This window comes from Falco peregrinus, chromosome 7 (assembly GCF_023634155.1).
Source record: "Falco peregrinus isolate bFalPer1 chromosome 7, bFalPer1.pri, whole genome shotgun sequence".
NCBI lineage: Eukaryota > Metazoa > Chordata > Aves > Falconiformes > Falconidae > Falco > Falco peregrinus.
In genome coordinates, this window is record NC_073727.1 from 26,809,164 (window position 1) to 26,826,434 (window position 17,271).

Here is a 17,271-nt window from a genome sequence, read left to right on the forward strand (position 1 = left end):
GAAGCAACTTGGATCATGAGGAAAGGGGAGACAGGGAGAGGAAGGTGAGGAAGAAGAGAGAACACGTTCTATATGCTTCCAGCCTGGGTATGGATATTTCACATGGTGGTGTCTGTGCTTGAGGTTTCAGGCAGGCCACGCAGCCTTCCTTCTGGATTTAACTGCAATCATGGAAGTTTAAAAGCATTGTTCAGACTTCATTTGTATGGTGCTGACAGAGGATGACTATAACTGGAATAATGATCTTGGGAATATTACGAACTGGAATAGCGTCTACCCTAGTCTGCAGCGGGGAGCATTTGCGGTGCTGGGCTGCGCTTGTGCTGGCGGCAGCGCCTGCTGTGGTGGGCTGAGCCAAGGGTGCTTCCCAGAGCTCATTTGCTGTCAGCGAGCAAATACAGCAATTCCCTGTTATGTTCGGTTAACCAGCTGCTAAATCTGTCACGATGTATCTGTGAATTTTTGTATTACGTTCAAGCAATATTCTAGCAGAATGGTTTCTGCCCCTTTTCAGATTTTTCTTCCAGTAGTATACCGAAGTTTTGGTCTAGTTTATCTGGGGATCAGCTGGGGGTTTTTTAACACTTTACATATATCACAAACTGTAAGTAATAATGTTTGGGTATTTTTAGGTTTTAAATGTTCTTTATAACGCTCAAACTTCTGTTTCTATTATTATTAGCCATAATTTTGGTAACCATACTCACTTTTTACCCATTTTTTCCCCATCCCTCCTAGAAAGCAGGTGCTACAAGTGCACTGCTGTGGACAGCAAACCCCTCAGCGTTACCGACCCGGCCACAACCAGCCCAGCCAGCCGGTTATTCCGAGCACCAGTCAGAACTGGGTGGGGTGGTCTGCGGGCCGGCGTGATTGCTGTCGTCAGCGCCACTGCTGCGCTCCCAGCGCGCCGGGCACGGGAGGAGGGTAAGCAAGAAGCGCAGAAACAAGCCGACCGGCCGCACAGTTGCGTCACCGCATCGTTATTTGTGCGGCCGTTACTTCGCACCCACCGCTCCGCGGGGCATCGCTCCTGCAGTGCTCACTGCCGGCCCGGCGCGCTACCCGCCGCTCTGGCCCCGCCCCTCCCGCCGCTCTGGCCCCGCCCCTCCCGCGGCGGATGTGACGTACCGGATGGCGCTGCGCGGCGGCGCGCTCGCGTGAGGCGGCTGGGCAGCCATGGACGCACTGGACCGGGTGGTGTGAGTGTGGCGGGGGAGCGGGGGGCCGGTTGTCCTCTCCCGGCCCGGTTTCGGGGCTCCGAGCTTGCGGGCTGCCCGGGGCCGGGCGGGGCGTGCTGCTGAGCGGCCTCTGTGGGGCGGCGGGGCGGCTGTGGGGCCCGGGCGGCGCCGGGCTGGGGAGGGTTGCAGGGGGGAGGCAAGCAGAGAGGAAGGGCCTACGGAAAACTTGAAGGAAGGAGGAAAAGGAACGCTGCCGTCTTTTTATTGGAGGCAAGGCAGCCTTTACTCAGTGGTAAAGTTAAAGGAAGCGCGGCGGCCTGCTGGTATTGCACTGATTGCACTGATGTATTTCCGTACGCTTCAAAGAACTGTCTTCATCTGTAGTTGGAAGTACCTGTGTAGGGGTTTTTGTTTGCTTTTAAAATGAAAATAAATACAATGCTTCACCGAGAAGATATTAAAAGCTGTACATTCATGTAGTGGAGGAATGCAGTGCTTAAGTCGCATAGCTATCAATTTGTAGAAGCTCTGTGCTCCTGCGAAGGCTGGTGTATTGCACCTAAATATTGCGTGGTACTGCTCTCTGGTTCCTGCCAACAGGTATGCCGTGCCTGAGCTTTCCTTTTGGATGCCACTGATGGTCTTTGAGGAACTTTGTTTTCTTCTCATTTGCAAGTCTGTGATTGAGGAGGGAGCTGGTGTGAGGGGAAACTTTCAGCCTGTCAGTAGTCTGTGGGAATTCTGGTATAGCTTAAGCTCTAAATTAGCAGAAACTGAAAAGTCCAAGACTGTAAAATCGGCTTTGCTCACTTGGAGGGACAGAGAGGAAGAGGAGTGATGGTGAAACACATTCGTCTGAGACTGGGCTTTTAGCATTGATAGTAATTCTGCAGGTTGGGATTAGTTTGAGTGACCGAAATGAGTTACTTGAATGCAGCTTGTTCCAATTCTTGTTTTGTTTTACTCTTTTTCTGCAGTGTTAGGTGTTTGTTACCAATACTGACTTTTTAACTGTTAACTTACTATTGCAGAAAGCCTAAAACTAAGAGAGCAAAAAGGTTTCTTGAGAAGAGAGAACCCAAACTTAAGGAAAACACAAAAAATGCTATGCTAATAAGAGGAGGAAATGCAAACTTAACAGTGACTGAAGTGCTTAAAGACATTGTAAGTTGTTGGACATAGTACGCAACCTTCCTTTCTCTTTTTCTTACAGTTTGCATGCTCTCTGCTGCAAGATCAGTATTTTCATGCTCTTTCCATTCCTCAAATCTTGGATTGCCTAGTACTCCAAAGGTGTCATTACCTACTCCTTGATGGAGACTATTTTCTTCCAGTTTCTTCTGAAGTTTTGAGTTTATTCTCTTCCCTATTATTTTTCCCATGATTATGTAGTGTATAAGGTGAAGTGTTGCAAGTCCATTTGAAAACAAGAGAATTAGATACAGAATTGGGACTGGATCACTCAGGTGAAGTCATATCCCAGAGTCCTGTAAACTGCTTGTGTGTATTGATATGGAGCTTTGAACCTCTCTTAAACTTATAAATCCTGTCTCAACTCCATACCTGAAAATAGCGTAGCTGTTCCTGCACACTTTCCTCTCCTTGTTTTGTCATTTTATTACCATTTTATGCTGATGATAATCAGGTGGTTGTTTACTCCCTTTTTTTCCCTTTTGCCCCTAGAAGCAGAAGGATTCCATTACATGGCTTTGATTTCAGCTGTTTTTCAGTTATTTTATCTTAGTTTCTAGAAGTAAGTCCTTCTGCAATTAATTGGGAACCAAGTTTGCTACTAACTTGAAGGGTGTTATTGTGAGCAGGCCTTTTGAGGTGCCTTCTTCTAGACTGATTTGCACAAACAGTTACTCTATTTTATATGATCATGTAAGTTGTAGGGGTTTAGAAAGAACAGGGCTGTGCACTTACATGTTTTAGCGATAATGTGTTTAACTCTTGTCTTTTGCAGTATGCTGTGAAGAAGCCTTTTGCTGTACTGTATAAAAAGTAAGTGGTCTTGCTTTGACATCTTTGAGTCTTTTGACAAGACAGCTTTTGGTAATTTCAAAGCATGAATAGAGATGCTGGCTAGTGTGGGGGCTTGAACAATGGAAACGGTTGCAGAAGGTGACTGCAATTCGTCATAAATTTCAGTAGACTGGAAACAAGCTGGATGTGACCAGTGTTGGTGCTGAGGCCAGTTCTATGCCGAGTGTTACGGAGCAGGATTCAGCAGGCCTGAACAGTTGGTTTCTCTGACTGATCTGTGCGAACAGCTATTGAGGTTCTGTCTCAGGTGGGTAGGCTGGAGTTCTTCTAGCTGAATTCTTAGAATTTTGAGCTAGAAATTGTAATGATAAGTCTTGCTCAGAATGGGAACCCAGCATCTGTATGGATGTAGTGCAGAGACATTAATTGTAATAGCTAAATTTAACACTGGATGAACTGGTAAAGGCAGGGGTTTATGAAGTGTCACTGGTGGTGGTGATCTGGAAGTCAGACCCCAGGAGACAGGAAATGTGGAAGAGAGTACTTAGAATGGCAACAGTGGCACTAAGGCACTCCTGGCACTATTAATAAGGCTTATGGTTTGAACTCTACTGCTGGAGTTTCCAGTAGAATACATAATTTTAATGTCAGAGAACTAATTAGAAATGTTTATATGGGCCTGCTTGGTTTTTCGGGGTTTTTTAATTTTTTTTTCCTCCTCGCAGGAAAAATATTACCAGGCCTTTTGAGGATCAAACATCATTGGTAAGTATAAACCACATCTTCTCTTATGACATTTTATAGCCTTAAAGTCGTGAATAACTTGGTTGGAGGATAATTTTCTATTACTCTGTGAGAAACTAGATGACAAACAAAGCTTATAGGGAGTTTGGATGAGTTGAAGGTAGGGCTGTGTCTAGATTTATGGTGACAGTAGGCATATTTTTCCTCTGGCTGCAAGACAGAATCATCATTTTGTGAGGACTTGGTCTTTGCTGCAAATGCATGTTTCTGTAAACTGGCAGACAAATTTAGGAGTCTGTAATACCATTATAAGTAGTGATGCTTCATATGAAAAGAAGAATAAAGTGCTTTATTTTGGTTTTCTGAAAGTTAGTCCTCTGAAGTGACATAGCTTTTGATCAACTTGTTTTCAGTTTGGTGAATTTGTAGGTTAAAGTAGTTAAATGGAGGGGTCGTAGCTTTCTGTGACTTCCTTGTGTTTGAATAGAGGGAAAGAAAAGCCCAGCAGAGTACCACATGCATCAGCTGTGCAAGTGTGAGATGGTTGTTTAGAGTTCTGTTCCAACATTCAGTCAAGAACTGCCAGGAAAATGCACAATTTCAGTTAAATATGTGTATTTGTCCTGCGAAGAGGTTGCAACAGTGTCCTTGGAGGGTATTTTGGAAAGGTAGGTGTGTTTGGAAATACATTTAGCGATATGCTCTGTCTGGGTCTGGTGTTGATACAGTGCTTTAAGGTCAGGATAATTCATGAGCAGGAAGGCAGAAAGTAGAGGGGCTAATCCTAAGATTCTATCTCACACATTTGTTCTTCAATTGAAGCATTACTTTAACTGCAGAAATAAAAGCAGTATATATATATTTCCCTCAACAAAATGAGAGAAAGGAGATAATGATATACAGCTGCAGTTTTACAATAAAGACAAAAATTAATTATCCCAAAAATATGTTGTTTGGTTCCCAGTGACCATGATTTGATGATGTTTGCTATGTGCCACTGCTGACTCACACAGGGAAATAAGGGTCAGCTTTCCAATGTGTGAGGCAGCTGTTGAAATAACTCACTGAAAATGCATGCTGAAGTTGGGAACTTGGGGGTATTGTATTAAGTAAATCTGTGTGAGAAGAAAAAAAAAATCACATATACACACTGGGCAAAAAGGCACTTTCTTGTCTGAAAGGGATTGTGAAAATAAATGGGAAACATACCCAAGGAATTCTCTGTAAATAAAAAGGAAGAGGTGAGGTGAGATATCTAAGGATCCTTAATGATCATTAAGGGTCCTTTTTAAAAAAAAGCGAAGGCAGCCAATAGTGAGTGCTAGAGGAGTTGCTGAAGCTGTATTGGACAGTTGAGTTAAAGCGTTAGGATCAAAGAATCAGTGTGGTTGCAGCATAGATAGACCAACATAGAAAGTTACTTAATATGCATTATTACTGAAGCTGAGGTGTTGTAGTACGTGCTTCTGCTCCTGACATGAAGCACAGTAATGCAGCCATCCCTGAAATATCCTGAGGGGAATGGAAAACTTACTGTAGGCAGTGGGGAAAGTTGTATGACATAGCTGGATGACTTGATTTCACAGTCATATAGGAACTAGCTGATGGTCAGCTGACCACTGGTTTAAACTTCTGATAATTTCTGGGAAAACGTGGCAGTTAAAATCATTCTGAGATTTTACAAGGGGGTCCTTAAGGGAGCTTTAATTCTTGTAACGTCAAAACAATTCATTGAGAGTAGTCTGAACAAGTAATCAGAGGCTAGAAAGATAGGGAAAGTCAAATGAAACTAGGGGGTTTTTTTTGTTAACTTGGTTACAGGCATTTTTTGAAAAGGGCAGTTTTGCAGTGTATGTGATGTGCCAGTACATGCAGGATACATCTGAGGCATTTGAGTTTGTTGCATCTTTTTCTTAAAATATCAGATAGCTCTTAGAGAGTTTACATATAGCTGATAGAGAATTTACACAGTGATTAACAGGGCTGCATGAGCAAGTGTTTCAACGGGAGTCCCCTTAGACCTGTTCTTGATGAGTCTACAGTCAGTATTTTTCAGAGACCTGGTGGCAGAGCTCAGCGCTGAGCTGTGAGATTTGTATGTGCAATTAATCCAGTTTAGGGTTGCTCCTGAGGGTGTCCCTTGTGACCTCCCAGAGGGGCAGAGCTACAGTGTCCTCTGTGAGCTGCTGCTGTTGCAGGGGTGGGAGGAGATGCAGTGGCTTTTTCTGCTTCCCATCTGCCAAGTGCAGATAGATAAATTCTGGTGCTTCTGGGAAGTACTGGATAAATAGCCTGTGTGTATATTTAGGAACCACAGTTGATACACAGAATGAGGGGCTGCCTTGAGACGCAGCAGTACATAAATAAAAAGGCTTTGGAGTTGGACATCCTCAGAAAGAATTGCTGTAGTATTGGCTCTGGTTCAAGGTAGGTTCTTAATCTACTCCACCTGGAGGAAAGATCTCTCTGATAATCACCACTGACTTGGTTTTAAGTAGCATTTTAGTCTTAAACAATTGCTTGCTGTTGAGGGAATTAACTGGTTGTTCAGAAACTTAATCAAAGCTAGTATGCTATATAAAGCTTAGCTAAGTAACCAAAATGAGGTGTTACAGTTGCAGCCAACTTGCAAATACTCTTCAGGCAAGGAGAAGTGGTTGAAGGTATCTTATGTAAAAAAAAATAATGAGGAACTATGAAAAAGGGCATTACAGATAAAATGGCAAGAAAAAGATGGCCTGGCTTGATCTTTAAGACTGCAGTGGGGAATAAAAAACAAATTAATTGTCGTCTGAACCTTGAATCTAGCTGTCAATTTTAGATTATGTGGACCTGGACGTGCTCAAAACTCTTCTGGCAAGTGTAGCTGTCCTTGTTAAGCAGCTCTTAAACTCATGTGTCTGTGATGTATGCCATCACAAAATATTTTAAACACTACAAACTGGAGCTCATTAGTTTTTCTCTTTTCCTCAATTGTAGGAATTTTTTTCCAAGAAATCAGATTGTTCTTTGTTTCTCTTTGGCTCTCATAACAAGAAGCGACCAAACAACCTGATAATAGGTAATGTGTCTCACTTGGGTTTTTATCTGGATGAAATGTCTGGTTTTCAATGAGTATTTAAATAACTGGGTTTTCTTTTTTTACTTTCACAGGTCGTATGTTTGACTATCATGTCCTAGACATGATTGAGCTAGGCATTGAGAAGTTTGTATCCTTGAAAGATGTCAAGGTAAGGAATTGCTAATTCAGTATTTCAGTGACATCTACTGGTGGATTTTTTTTTTTGTGCATTAGCTTTTCCTGTGCTTTGAAGTAAGGACAGGAGTTTAAAAAAGCATTTCATGCAGTATATGAGGATCGCTAATTTGTATACCCCAGAATGCTATTTTTATGCTCTGTTTTTTATTTTGGTTGTTTTGAGCAAGTTCACAACTTTTTTTTCAAATTCTTTTTTAGGCTTGTTTTATTCCTAATATTTTTCTTTTTAATTAGTTACATCTACAAAATACCTTAGTAAGGTTCTGCTCGTGGTAGGTTCCTACATAAACTGGCATAGGCTTAGAAAACTGAAATCTCTCTTCTCAAATTATAATCAAAAAGGGTCACTGTAACTGAGATGATTCTGAAACTTTCTTTAGCTTTCAGTAGCACATAAATGCCAGTTTTCAGGGAACTATACTTAATTCAGACAGGGAGCCAACATCTTGGTTGTTTAAAGCTAGAGAAAATTAACTTTGTGGCTGTTAAGTTTGTTTTGGCAAGACTGAAACATTTCATGTATGTGTACTTTTGTATCAAGCAGTTCATACACTGCAAAAATAAGGGATTTTTATGATCCTTATTCTCATCACAATGTATAAATTGGCAGGATGGTCTAGAGGGATAGTGAAGAAATTATGGTTTATAAAAGTGAATCTTCCCCTTGAAGTCAGATTGTAGTATGTATCTTTGTAACACTGTTTATAGCAGGGAAGTTACAGTTAATTTTAACTTCGGCCAAAAAATACATTTACTTCAGTGATTGGCTGAACTATTCTTTTAGCCTTTTTCATGTGCTCTCCAGTGTCAGAAGCACAATAGACTTTTTTGCCTCTGATTTTACTTTTCTTACTAGTAATTGCAGTCAAATTTTCACCAGAAGATGTTATCTTATACATTTTTTAGTAAAGAATTTCTTTAATCAAGCACAATGAATAATACAATTTAAAAACAATTTTTAAAACCAAAGTCCTTCCATTCACATACAGTACTCTTCATTGAAAAAAAGGTGTGTACTCTGTCCACATCTATCACAGGTCACAACAATTTTTCAGAGTTGAATGGCTGGCCACCTATTAAAGTCAGTGTGTTCCCTAACACTATCTGAATTTTTGTTCTGTTTTAAAATTATTCCACAGAACAGTAAATGTCCTGAAGGAACAAAACCTATGTTGATATTTGCTGGTGATATGTTTGATGTAAATGAAGAATACAGAAGACTGAAGAGCCTTTTTATTGGTAAGTATTTTGATTATTTGAGCAGTAGGATTGCATAAATCAGTAGGAGTATGATCTGTTGGGAAGTGCTGGTTTGTCAATAAATGTTTGCTTATGTTCTGCTCAGAAAGAAACAAGAACAGCTATTTGCAAGTTTCTTGTCACATGAAATGAAGGTTAACTGATCATCATGACTGTTAGAGGGAGGGGGAAAAGACTAGCCTAAAAGACTCTGAAGTTGAAACTTTGTGTTCACTAAAATTCATGACTTAGTGGGAAAATTCTGGCCTTTTTCAAAAAGTCTTTACCCTGTAATTGTATTGGATCATCACTTTTCTAACCAAATAATATTTTTTAAGTATCAAATTTTAATTTGAAGTCAGTGGATTAAGTTCAGAAAGCGGGATTTTTTTGCTTACAAAAAAGTCAAATGGGTATAATTGAACTTGTGTTTTTATAATGAAAGCGTTTTCTATTGGAAATCTGACCGATTTAACAAAAGTGCCATTTATGAGGGTACTTGGAAAGAACATGTGCAGTAAAAATCAGCTGTAGATAATAGCTGTGTCATAACTTCAAGGCAGGCTTGAACTTAGTAAACAAACTGTCGTAGAGTTTTTTGCTCTTTCAGGGTTGGAGGCTCTGGAAGATGAAGTACATTGTGTGTTTTTTCTGGGGGGCTAGAAAAAACTATATACTTAGAGTAGCTTTTTGAGACATGGAAGTCATATGGTGCTGTATCTCTTGACACTTAAAAAGTGTGTCTGGCTTGGTAGAGCTAGAACTGGTAAGTAGGGTGGTATGTTTTTTCTTTTTAATAGGTTTTCATAAAAGTAGATTACTTTTTTCTTCTAAGCTATGGTGAAATACTGAAACTCACCCAGTAAGAACAGCCTTGTTCTTTTAGTTCCATTCTTGGGTCGTACCAATTCATAATTTTACAGCTTTGCAAGATCTCCCTTTCATATAAAATAAATATTGGTTGGGCTCTTTTTTCTAAGCAGACAGACAAATGATTGCGCTTTAGAAACAGACCTTAATGAGATTTTTTTTTTTTCCCCTTCATGTTAAAACAAGATGCTGCGTCTGAAATGAGACTTGAGAAGGGAACAGGAGAGGAAAAAATTTGCATCATGTCAATATGGCTGAGTGGTTCTTGGGGATAGATGAAAGGCTAGTAACTGTGCTTATGAATTTTTGAAGGTGGGTGGATACTGAACACAAAGATTGTGTCACTCTAAATGAATATTTACACTGCAGGAAGCAGATGCGTTATTTTCTGAAGTGTATCTTGTGCAGGCATCTGCACAGTGCTGGTGGATTGACATCCAGATGTGCTCATGCACTCCATGGTCAAACAGCTTGATTCCTTAAATGAAAGACATCCGTCGTTAGGTAGTTGCCAAATAATGAACTAGTCTTTCCTGTCCTATTTCTTTTGATGTTCTTCTGTAGTTTCTCCTCTCCTATTTATTTGCCTTTAATGACTCTGCAGTCAAACGTACTCATATGGACACCCGATCTTTCTTCTTGAATGTACACCAAGTATTCCAGGTCTTAATGTGCTACTGACTTCTATGAAATACTTAGATGCCAAACAATAGAGAGAGGAAAAGGTTAAGGGGTGTAAAAGCTTGAAAGTATCACTAACCAATTAAAATTGTTGGATAATAATTCGACCTGCTTAAAAACTGACTTTAACTGGTAGGGAAGGACTGATTCTTTCTATTCCTGCAAAAGACAGTGCTTTTGAGCTGCCACTCTATTGCTAAGAAAGATGGAAAAATGTCTTTACAACAGCAGCAGCAAATATTTTATTACTGTGGCAGTATTGTTGGGATCCCAGAAGGAATATTAGATAGCTATCAGATTCTTGTTGCCAAAGCAATGTGATGCCAATGACACTGGTGAACAGCCAAGCTTTCACTGGCTTTTGTGGTATCAGAAGGGTTTATGCATGTTTAGAATATCATCTTCCAGCAGTTTCATTGTAAAATTGAAGGGAAGGGTGAATTAGTGTCTTCATGGTAACCAAACCCTATGGTCCACTTAAACTGTGAAGAAGTTATTTAGGAGAAATAAATGGCAGCTGCATTTTTCTTGAGAAACCTGGTTGACAAAGACATGCCTTTCTTTCTGTTTTGGTTTTTGTTGCCTATTGATGTGGTAGTGTAGGAATTCATTTATGATGGAAGTCCTTGGAATGCAGTTCATGAAATTCTAATAGCTTTTTATGCTTGTGTTTATAAAATATTTCATCTCTCCACACCTGCTTACTAGTTTTGTTATTGCACACACATTTAATCCTAAAAATGGCTAGGCATTATGTGACTTATTATACACTTCCTAAAATGTTGGTTTCCAGGAGACTCTTGCAGTTTTAGATTGACCATTGGGCTTGTTCGTCATACAGACTTTGAGTACCTCAAAGATTTATGGGTTCTTTCTGGCTGAGGAAGTGGATGGATGGGAAATGGCTGGGATGGAGTTTGAACTCTGCTAATGATAACCATAGCTACATAGGTTACAGTGTTACCAGCTTTTGGATACAAATTAATACAAAAAGAAGTGGATAGACTCATGTTAACAATGTAGGAATTTAATCTGGGAATTGAAAGGTCCTGTGAAGCTCTCTGCAGGAAAAAGTAAATTAGAAGTTCTGGAAACATGTTGAGGACAAGGGGCAGAAAGAACTAGGAATGGGAAGAAAGGAGAAAGCAAATCCCTAGTCCAACCAAAGCAAGGGTTGTGAATTAAGAATACATTAAAAAAACTTCAGCTCACTGGGTATACTGAAGTGTAAGGTTTCTGCAGCTGTTAAGCATTGCCAGGGAACAGAAATTCCTGACCACCTGCTTTTGTTGGAGGAGATCGTCCTGTGGGTGAAAAGATGTATGGTGCCACAGGAAAATACGAAAGGGAGATGTTTCCAATAAAACTACTGTTAATGTTCGCTTCTGTAACCACAGAAAACTCGTTGAAGGGAAAGTATACGCCAGAAGCAAACAAAAGATTTTATTTGCAACTTTTCCTCTAACTACAAGCTTAGCCTACAAAATGAGGAGAGGATTTAATTGACCAAAGAAATTCCTGGCTAGACTCCAGCTGATATCTGCCAAGCAAGACTTTGTTTTGGATGTCACTCCAGTGCTGGTTGATACTTTAAAAAAGGCAGTGGAGGAAGAGACAATTAGCCGAGGGATCTGAAAATGGGACAGAACGGAAAAGACTGATGTGTTTTGCATCTGTTAGCAGTTCTCCTATGTTTCAGCATTGCCCTGTCATGTTTATTAGCACACCTTGTTCCCTCAGTCAAGGTCACATTCTTTCTCCACCCTATGCATATGTTGGACAGATTGCTGTGCTAACTGCAAGCTCTCTGATTGCACAGTGTTTTTTTCATAGCCTGATAGAAGAACCTTGCTAGAGATGGCTCATTTTGTATTTAACTTGTATTTCAGTGTTCTTTTTGCAAACTAAGCAAGTATTTCAAGTGTCTTATTTTTATACATGTGTGCTGCTTGTTAAATAGAGAAAACATTCATTGTAATGACAAATACTGCTTTACCTAAAGGACAGAAGAGCTTTGTTGTGGGGGAGGTATGAAAGAAATGTTATATCTTAACTTTTTCCCCAAGTCAGAGAGAGAAAATGTAGGTAAGAGTAGAGAAGATACTGTTTTGTATTGGCTTTGATCCTTCTTACTCTTCCAAATCTGGTTCTGATTAAGAATCTTAAGTATCAGGTTTTTGAATGATGTCTTTGAACAGATACCTGAACTAATGGCTTCTCTGTGTTGACCTATGTTTAGCTGAGCACAAACTGGCCTAAACACAAAATAAGATAAATTCAAATTTTATTACTTTAGAGCTGAATATTTAGAAGAATAGATAATGCAGTTATCCCAATTAGCTTAATAAAGCTAAGTTACTGCTCTGAAAGTGTATTTGTTCTTCTCCATGCACTTATTTTTAGGTAGTGTGTCTATTGCTACCAAAGTATCCCTGGGAAGTCACTGTGTTCCTGTTGGGATTTCTACATGCTTTTGGTTTCACTGGTTCAGGGGCTAACACATGCAATGTTAAGTTTCTTCCATGTTTTGGTGGGGCTGTATTTTAAGTAGCAGCTTGAAATTCCCATTAAGCATACAGATTTGGCTTTTCTAGAGCCATCCCTTTTATAGTGTTAGCTAGTTAGATGCAGTAAAAATATCTATATAGGTAAGGAGCTCACATCACTGATGTGATGCGGGTCCATTATGAAATAAACCAATTTGTTATAGTCATCTGTTGGTTTGATTTTCAGCGAAAAAACCTGGCATTTATACCTTTTAAATATTCTTTCAGATTTCTTCAGAGGTCCTAGCGTGCCCAGTGTTCGTCTGGCTGGTTTAGAGTACGTTCTGCATTTCACAGCTGTAGAGGGGAAAATTTACATGCGAAGTTATAAGTGAGTGTGTGTTTTATCTGTTTGGTACACTTGTCAACTTTTCCCCAAATTTCGCCTATAGTTGTGTAACTGAACTGGCTTGAGCACTAGTGTGCTGCATTTAAAGCATGTAATGTGTAGAGGTGTTCTACCATAACACAGAGTAACTTGTACAGCAAAACCAAACACTTCAGCCCAAAACCTGCTGCTTCCTTCCTTGTTGAGCTCCTCCTGCTAGCTAGGAGGATTGCTCTTTCGTATGGTTGGATTGCTAAGGTGGTGTGAATTAACTTGGTGAATTCAGAGAGCTGTCTTAGACTTCACAGAGTTAGTCTGTTCTCGGGCTGATTTCTAGGACTCTTCTCGCTTAGGTGTTTGTCAGAGAACAACAGGTAGTAGGCTGCATCCAGTGAAACACCAGGAAAACCAGGAAAAGGCAGCATAAGACAGTCTTTCTTGCTGCGTTACTGTTCACCCTCACAGTTCGTGGCCTTGCCTTGGGAGGCTGTGAGCATGTGTAGCTTGTGTTCCATGCAAGTTTGATTTCTCTTATAATAAAAATCACTTTCATCAGTCTCGTTCTTAAAAACAAACAAACAAAATTTTCTTGGTTAGCACTCCAGTTATTTTGCTGTAAACAATAGTAAATTTTGTTAATGTCTATTAATACCCAGGGCACTGTTTTGAATTTGAGGAGTGATACGGCTTTCAGGGTACTGGGACTGAGTTTTAAATAATACTGATAATACTGGTCTCATTAAAAAAAAAAAATAAAATTAGGTTATATTTTGGGTGTGTTCAAATTGTGATGGGACGAATATATTAAAAATTGCTATTGACAGACATATTTCTCAATAATAGAGTTAGCAGTAGCAATTGTTTTTAATAGTGTTCTGAACTGCAGGACTGAACTTGCCCTTTAGAAAGACAGATAAATCTTTATCACAATGGTGATTTTTGTTTTTTCCTTCTAGGGTGCTTCTGAAGAAATCTGGCTGTAAAATACCAAGAATTGAACTGGAAGAGATGGGACCTTCATTAGATCTAGTTATGAGGAGGACACATTTAGCTTCAGATGACCTTTATAAGCTGTCTTTAAAACAACCAAAAGCCTTAAAAGTATGTACCTTGGAAAGTGTATTACTTACAGATCTATCTGTGAAGAAGAGCAAAAGCTGAAGTATGAATTACTGTATATTTGACCAAAGCTGACTTTTATGTAGGCCAGCTGGGATTTCTGGGGCCACAGCAATTTTATGGTGATCAGCTGGCAGGCTAACTCTCTTCTGGAAGCATATAGAGAATACAGAAAAATTTTAATCCCTAAGATCCAAACAATGTATGCGGCCTTGCTTTTAGGCCCTCGATTCTCACCAAAGCTGGCACTCTCTACTCAGAAATATTAATGTTGTTCTTCCCTTACAGCCTAAGAAGAAAAAGAACATCTCCCATGATGCGTTTGGTACAACTTATGGTCGAATCCACATGCAGAAACAAGATCTTGGTAAACTGCAAACACGGAAAATGAAAGGGCTAAGGAAGAGGCCAGCGGAGAAGTCAGCTGAAGATGGTGGGGTTAGTCCCAAAAAGTCAAAATCGGCTTGATAAGCTGGAACAGCTTTGAAAACTCTTTGTACCATCAAATTTAGTATATATGTTGTAATATAAACACGTTGGACATAAATGATTCATCTGCAGTTTTAATTTTATAAAAACAATCTTTTTAATGATTTGTCATTGTAAAGAGAACATGGGAGTTTTGAGCTTTAACATGGAACTTGGTTATTTAAAATAAAAAAAGTGATATAACTTGCTTAGTTTTCTGAAGCTGAGTACTTACTCTCGTGGTGTTGGCAAATGTGTGCAAGTCAAGCAGGTGTCTCATTTCCCGATCAGTTTTATGGCTGTTATGTTGGGAACCCTTCATCAGTCAACTCATCTGTTAAATTCTGTAGAGGACCAGAGCAGTGCATATGCATAACATACACAACACAACTTCTCTGTTCATTTATTTTTTGTGTTTTGATTTTTGTGCTATTGCAATACTTGATAAACCATTTTCTAACATGTGAACTCACAATGTGCCTGATGCCAGACTATGTTTTTAACTACTGCGCCAAGCCCTACTTTGCCACTTGCAGAATCGGGAGTGATTAAGGTGTGTTTACTGTGTTCAGTCACCGTGGTAGCAAAGTACTTGATGTATTGCATATTAGGCATAAATGAAACCTTTACAGTTTGAATTTCTATCTTTGATGCTTGATTTGTGTCCAGAATGGAAGTATGTGAAGCTACTGTGAAAGGTACAAGTCTTTTCTTCTTCCCCTGCTTTCCTTCTCAGTTTGTGCTCATGAGTTAGTGAAGACTCAGTTAAAGACTTGAGTAATGGGGATGAGAGTTTAAGAGCTTAATGAGACTTTGGTGTGGTTTTGTATGTTTTGGAATGTATTGAAAAACCTTGCCTTTTTTTCTTCTGCTTGTCTCTTTGGCAGCTATTACTCTGCCCTTTAGCATAATTATGGTAAAGGTGTACACACTTTATCGTAAACACAGCAAGCTTGTTCATCTTAGTTACATTTTTAATAGTTTATCTGTTCTTGTTAGTTTTCTCAGGGTTATCAGCCAAAGTGTCACATGAGAAATAGGCAGTTTGTTGTTTTCACCTGTCTTCCGCGTCCTAGATGGAAGCTGCTGGGCAGCTTTGCTGTCCTTATGTGATAGCTGAGCTGTAACTGTGGCTGTGCAAATACTACATGTGACGTTCTTGCTGTGCTGGTTTGATAAAACTTGTGTGAAAAAGAAAGAGCTTTACAAGTTTGGGATCTTTTGTTAAAGCACAAACATATTTATCTTTGATGTATTACCTTAATTTTTTCATCATTAGGTAAAATTGCATGGCTCTCTTCTAAGCCGTTTTCTCCAATCCGTAACAATGTGTTTGAGAAATTGATCATTCCATAAGCTACTTCAGATTTGTATTTCTCAACATATCTTTCTGAAGTACAAAGCCCTATGCTTTTGACTGAAAGCCATGCTTGGTAATAGCTGTAGAAAAATTGTACTGATGAGCGTGCTGTCTGTTAGGAACTTGTAAAAGACTGTAAGTTCATAGACTACAGGCATGCTGTCTTTTTAAAAGACTATAAATTGTATTTTCCTAATTTGGAAGCTAGTTTTGGTCCTTAATTTGGTTTTTAGTAGCTGATTTTCTTAGCAGTAGTGTAGACCATCTAACATCCTGTTAGATGCAAAAAGTGAGACAGTTTGCCCCTTGTATGAAGAGGAAGCTCGGGCAGGTGAGGGCTGCTGCACCTTCTGACAACTTTAGAGAGCCGCAGGGTCCTCGAGTGTAGGAAATGGATCAGTGGGGAAAGCCCAGGTGCATTTATTCACCCTTTGCAGGGTTTTTTGTCTCTGCTGTCTAGAGGTGGAACCTGAAGTGCCTGATGTCCCGCATCTGGGGCTGTTTCTGCAAATACCCTTTTATTCTTAGTTTTTGTACTGGTGAAATACAGCTGCGTGGTGGACAGAATGTGTTAGGTGTGAGGCAGGGATAAATTCTGGATATAATGTAAGGATAATTAGGGTATGCTTTTTCATACTAAACCCTTTCAAGTTACACTGTTAGGAAGGATTAAAACTTGCTCAGTTTCTAATAAATACTTCGTACTATTCAAAGTGGTGCCATTTTGGTGTGAACTCTGAGCGGGAAGTGGAAATGCTCCCTTGGTTTTTCATGGCAGAAATGAACCACTCTGATCTCTGTATGAGAAGATAGAATGAAGCGAAATTAACAGCCGAATTCACCTCATCTCTTTCAGAGAAGTTTCAACCTTGCTGTGAAGCTAAAGGCTGGTGGCTAATGTTATTTCAGATGTATGGCATGTACAACTGCACCTCTGCATAGTAGGCAATTGCTGCATTCCAACTATCTGATTTTACTCAAGGTGAGTGGAGATAGGAGGGCTAAATATAACCTTTCTAGTGACATGGTCTTATTTCAGAGTCTTTCAGAATGTAAGGAAATTTGTCAGGTGCTGCAAAGTAGTTGTGTACATGGGGAACAGAACATGCGGTGCTCAGAGGGCAGCTGATGAAAGGGGCTTGCCTTGCCTCGATTGCCTCTTGCTTCCAGAGTTCATCAGGTTCTGAAAACATAAACACAGCCCCAGGGTCTGCATGGCACGGGCAAGCCATACCTGGCATGTTCACCCCTTTCCTCCGGCTTTCATCTTGCCTCCCAATGCACTGGAGATAGCTTTATTTATGGGCTGAGTGTAGTAATAAATGTGGTTTTAAGAAAATCCCTGTGGGCAAAGCGTGTCTCCCAAGGCTGTACCTGTGTGGTAAAATGGAGGTGGAGTTGCAAATCGGCAGTCAAGCTTCTGCTGTCTTTAGCTGGCAGGATGGCAGGGAGGGTACGATTTGTGCCTTCTGGGGATCCTCAGTTTGTAT

At 40.0% G+C, this 17,271-nt stretch overlaps 1 protein-coding gene across 2 annotated transcripts; it reads left to right on the plus strand.

Moving 5' to 3' along the window:
* On the plus strand, window positions 1-14,629 carry RPF2 (ribosome production factor 2 homolog). Of its 2 annotated transcripts, XM_055810254.1 has the most exons (11): window positions 1-44; window positions 739-927; window positions 2,213-2,345; window positions 3,148-3,185; window positions 3,893-3,932; window positions 6,891-6,972; window positions 7,065-7,141; window positions 8,310-8,409; window positions 12,735-12,837; window positions 13,791-13,935; window positions 14,242-14,629. In XM_055810254.1, the coding sequence occupies exons 1-11, from the start codon at window positions 16-18 to the stop codon at window positions 14,419-14,421; spliced, it is 1,116 nt and encodes a 371-aa protein (XP_055666229.1). In that variant the 5' UTR covers window positions 1-15; the 3' UTR covers window positions 14,422-14,629. The 2 variants fall into 2 exon arrangements, with proteins under 2 accessions (XP_055666229.1, XP_055666230.1); XM_055810255.1 differs by lacking the exons at window positions 1-44; window positions 739-927 and adding an exon at window positions 1,072-1,202.
* The last annotated feature ends 2,642 nt before the right edge of the window (window positions 14,630-17,271 follow it).

Coding starts and splice junctions, on each gene's coding strand:
- RPF2 (XM_055810254.1), top strand. CDS start 16: ATGAGGAAAGGGGAGACAGGGAGAGGAAG. Junction 6,973..7,064: donor ACCAAACAACCTGATAATAG/GTAATGTGTCTC, acceptor TTACTTTCACAG/GTCGTATGTTTGACTATCAT. Junction 12,838..13,790: donor ATTTACATGCGAAGTTATAA/GTGAGTGTGTGT, acceptor TTTTCCTTCTAG/GGTGCTTCTGAAGAAATCTG.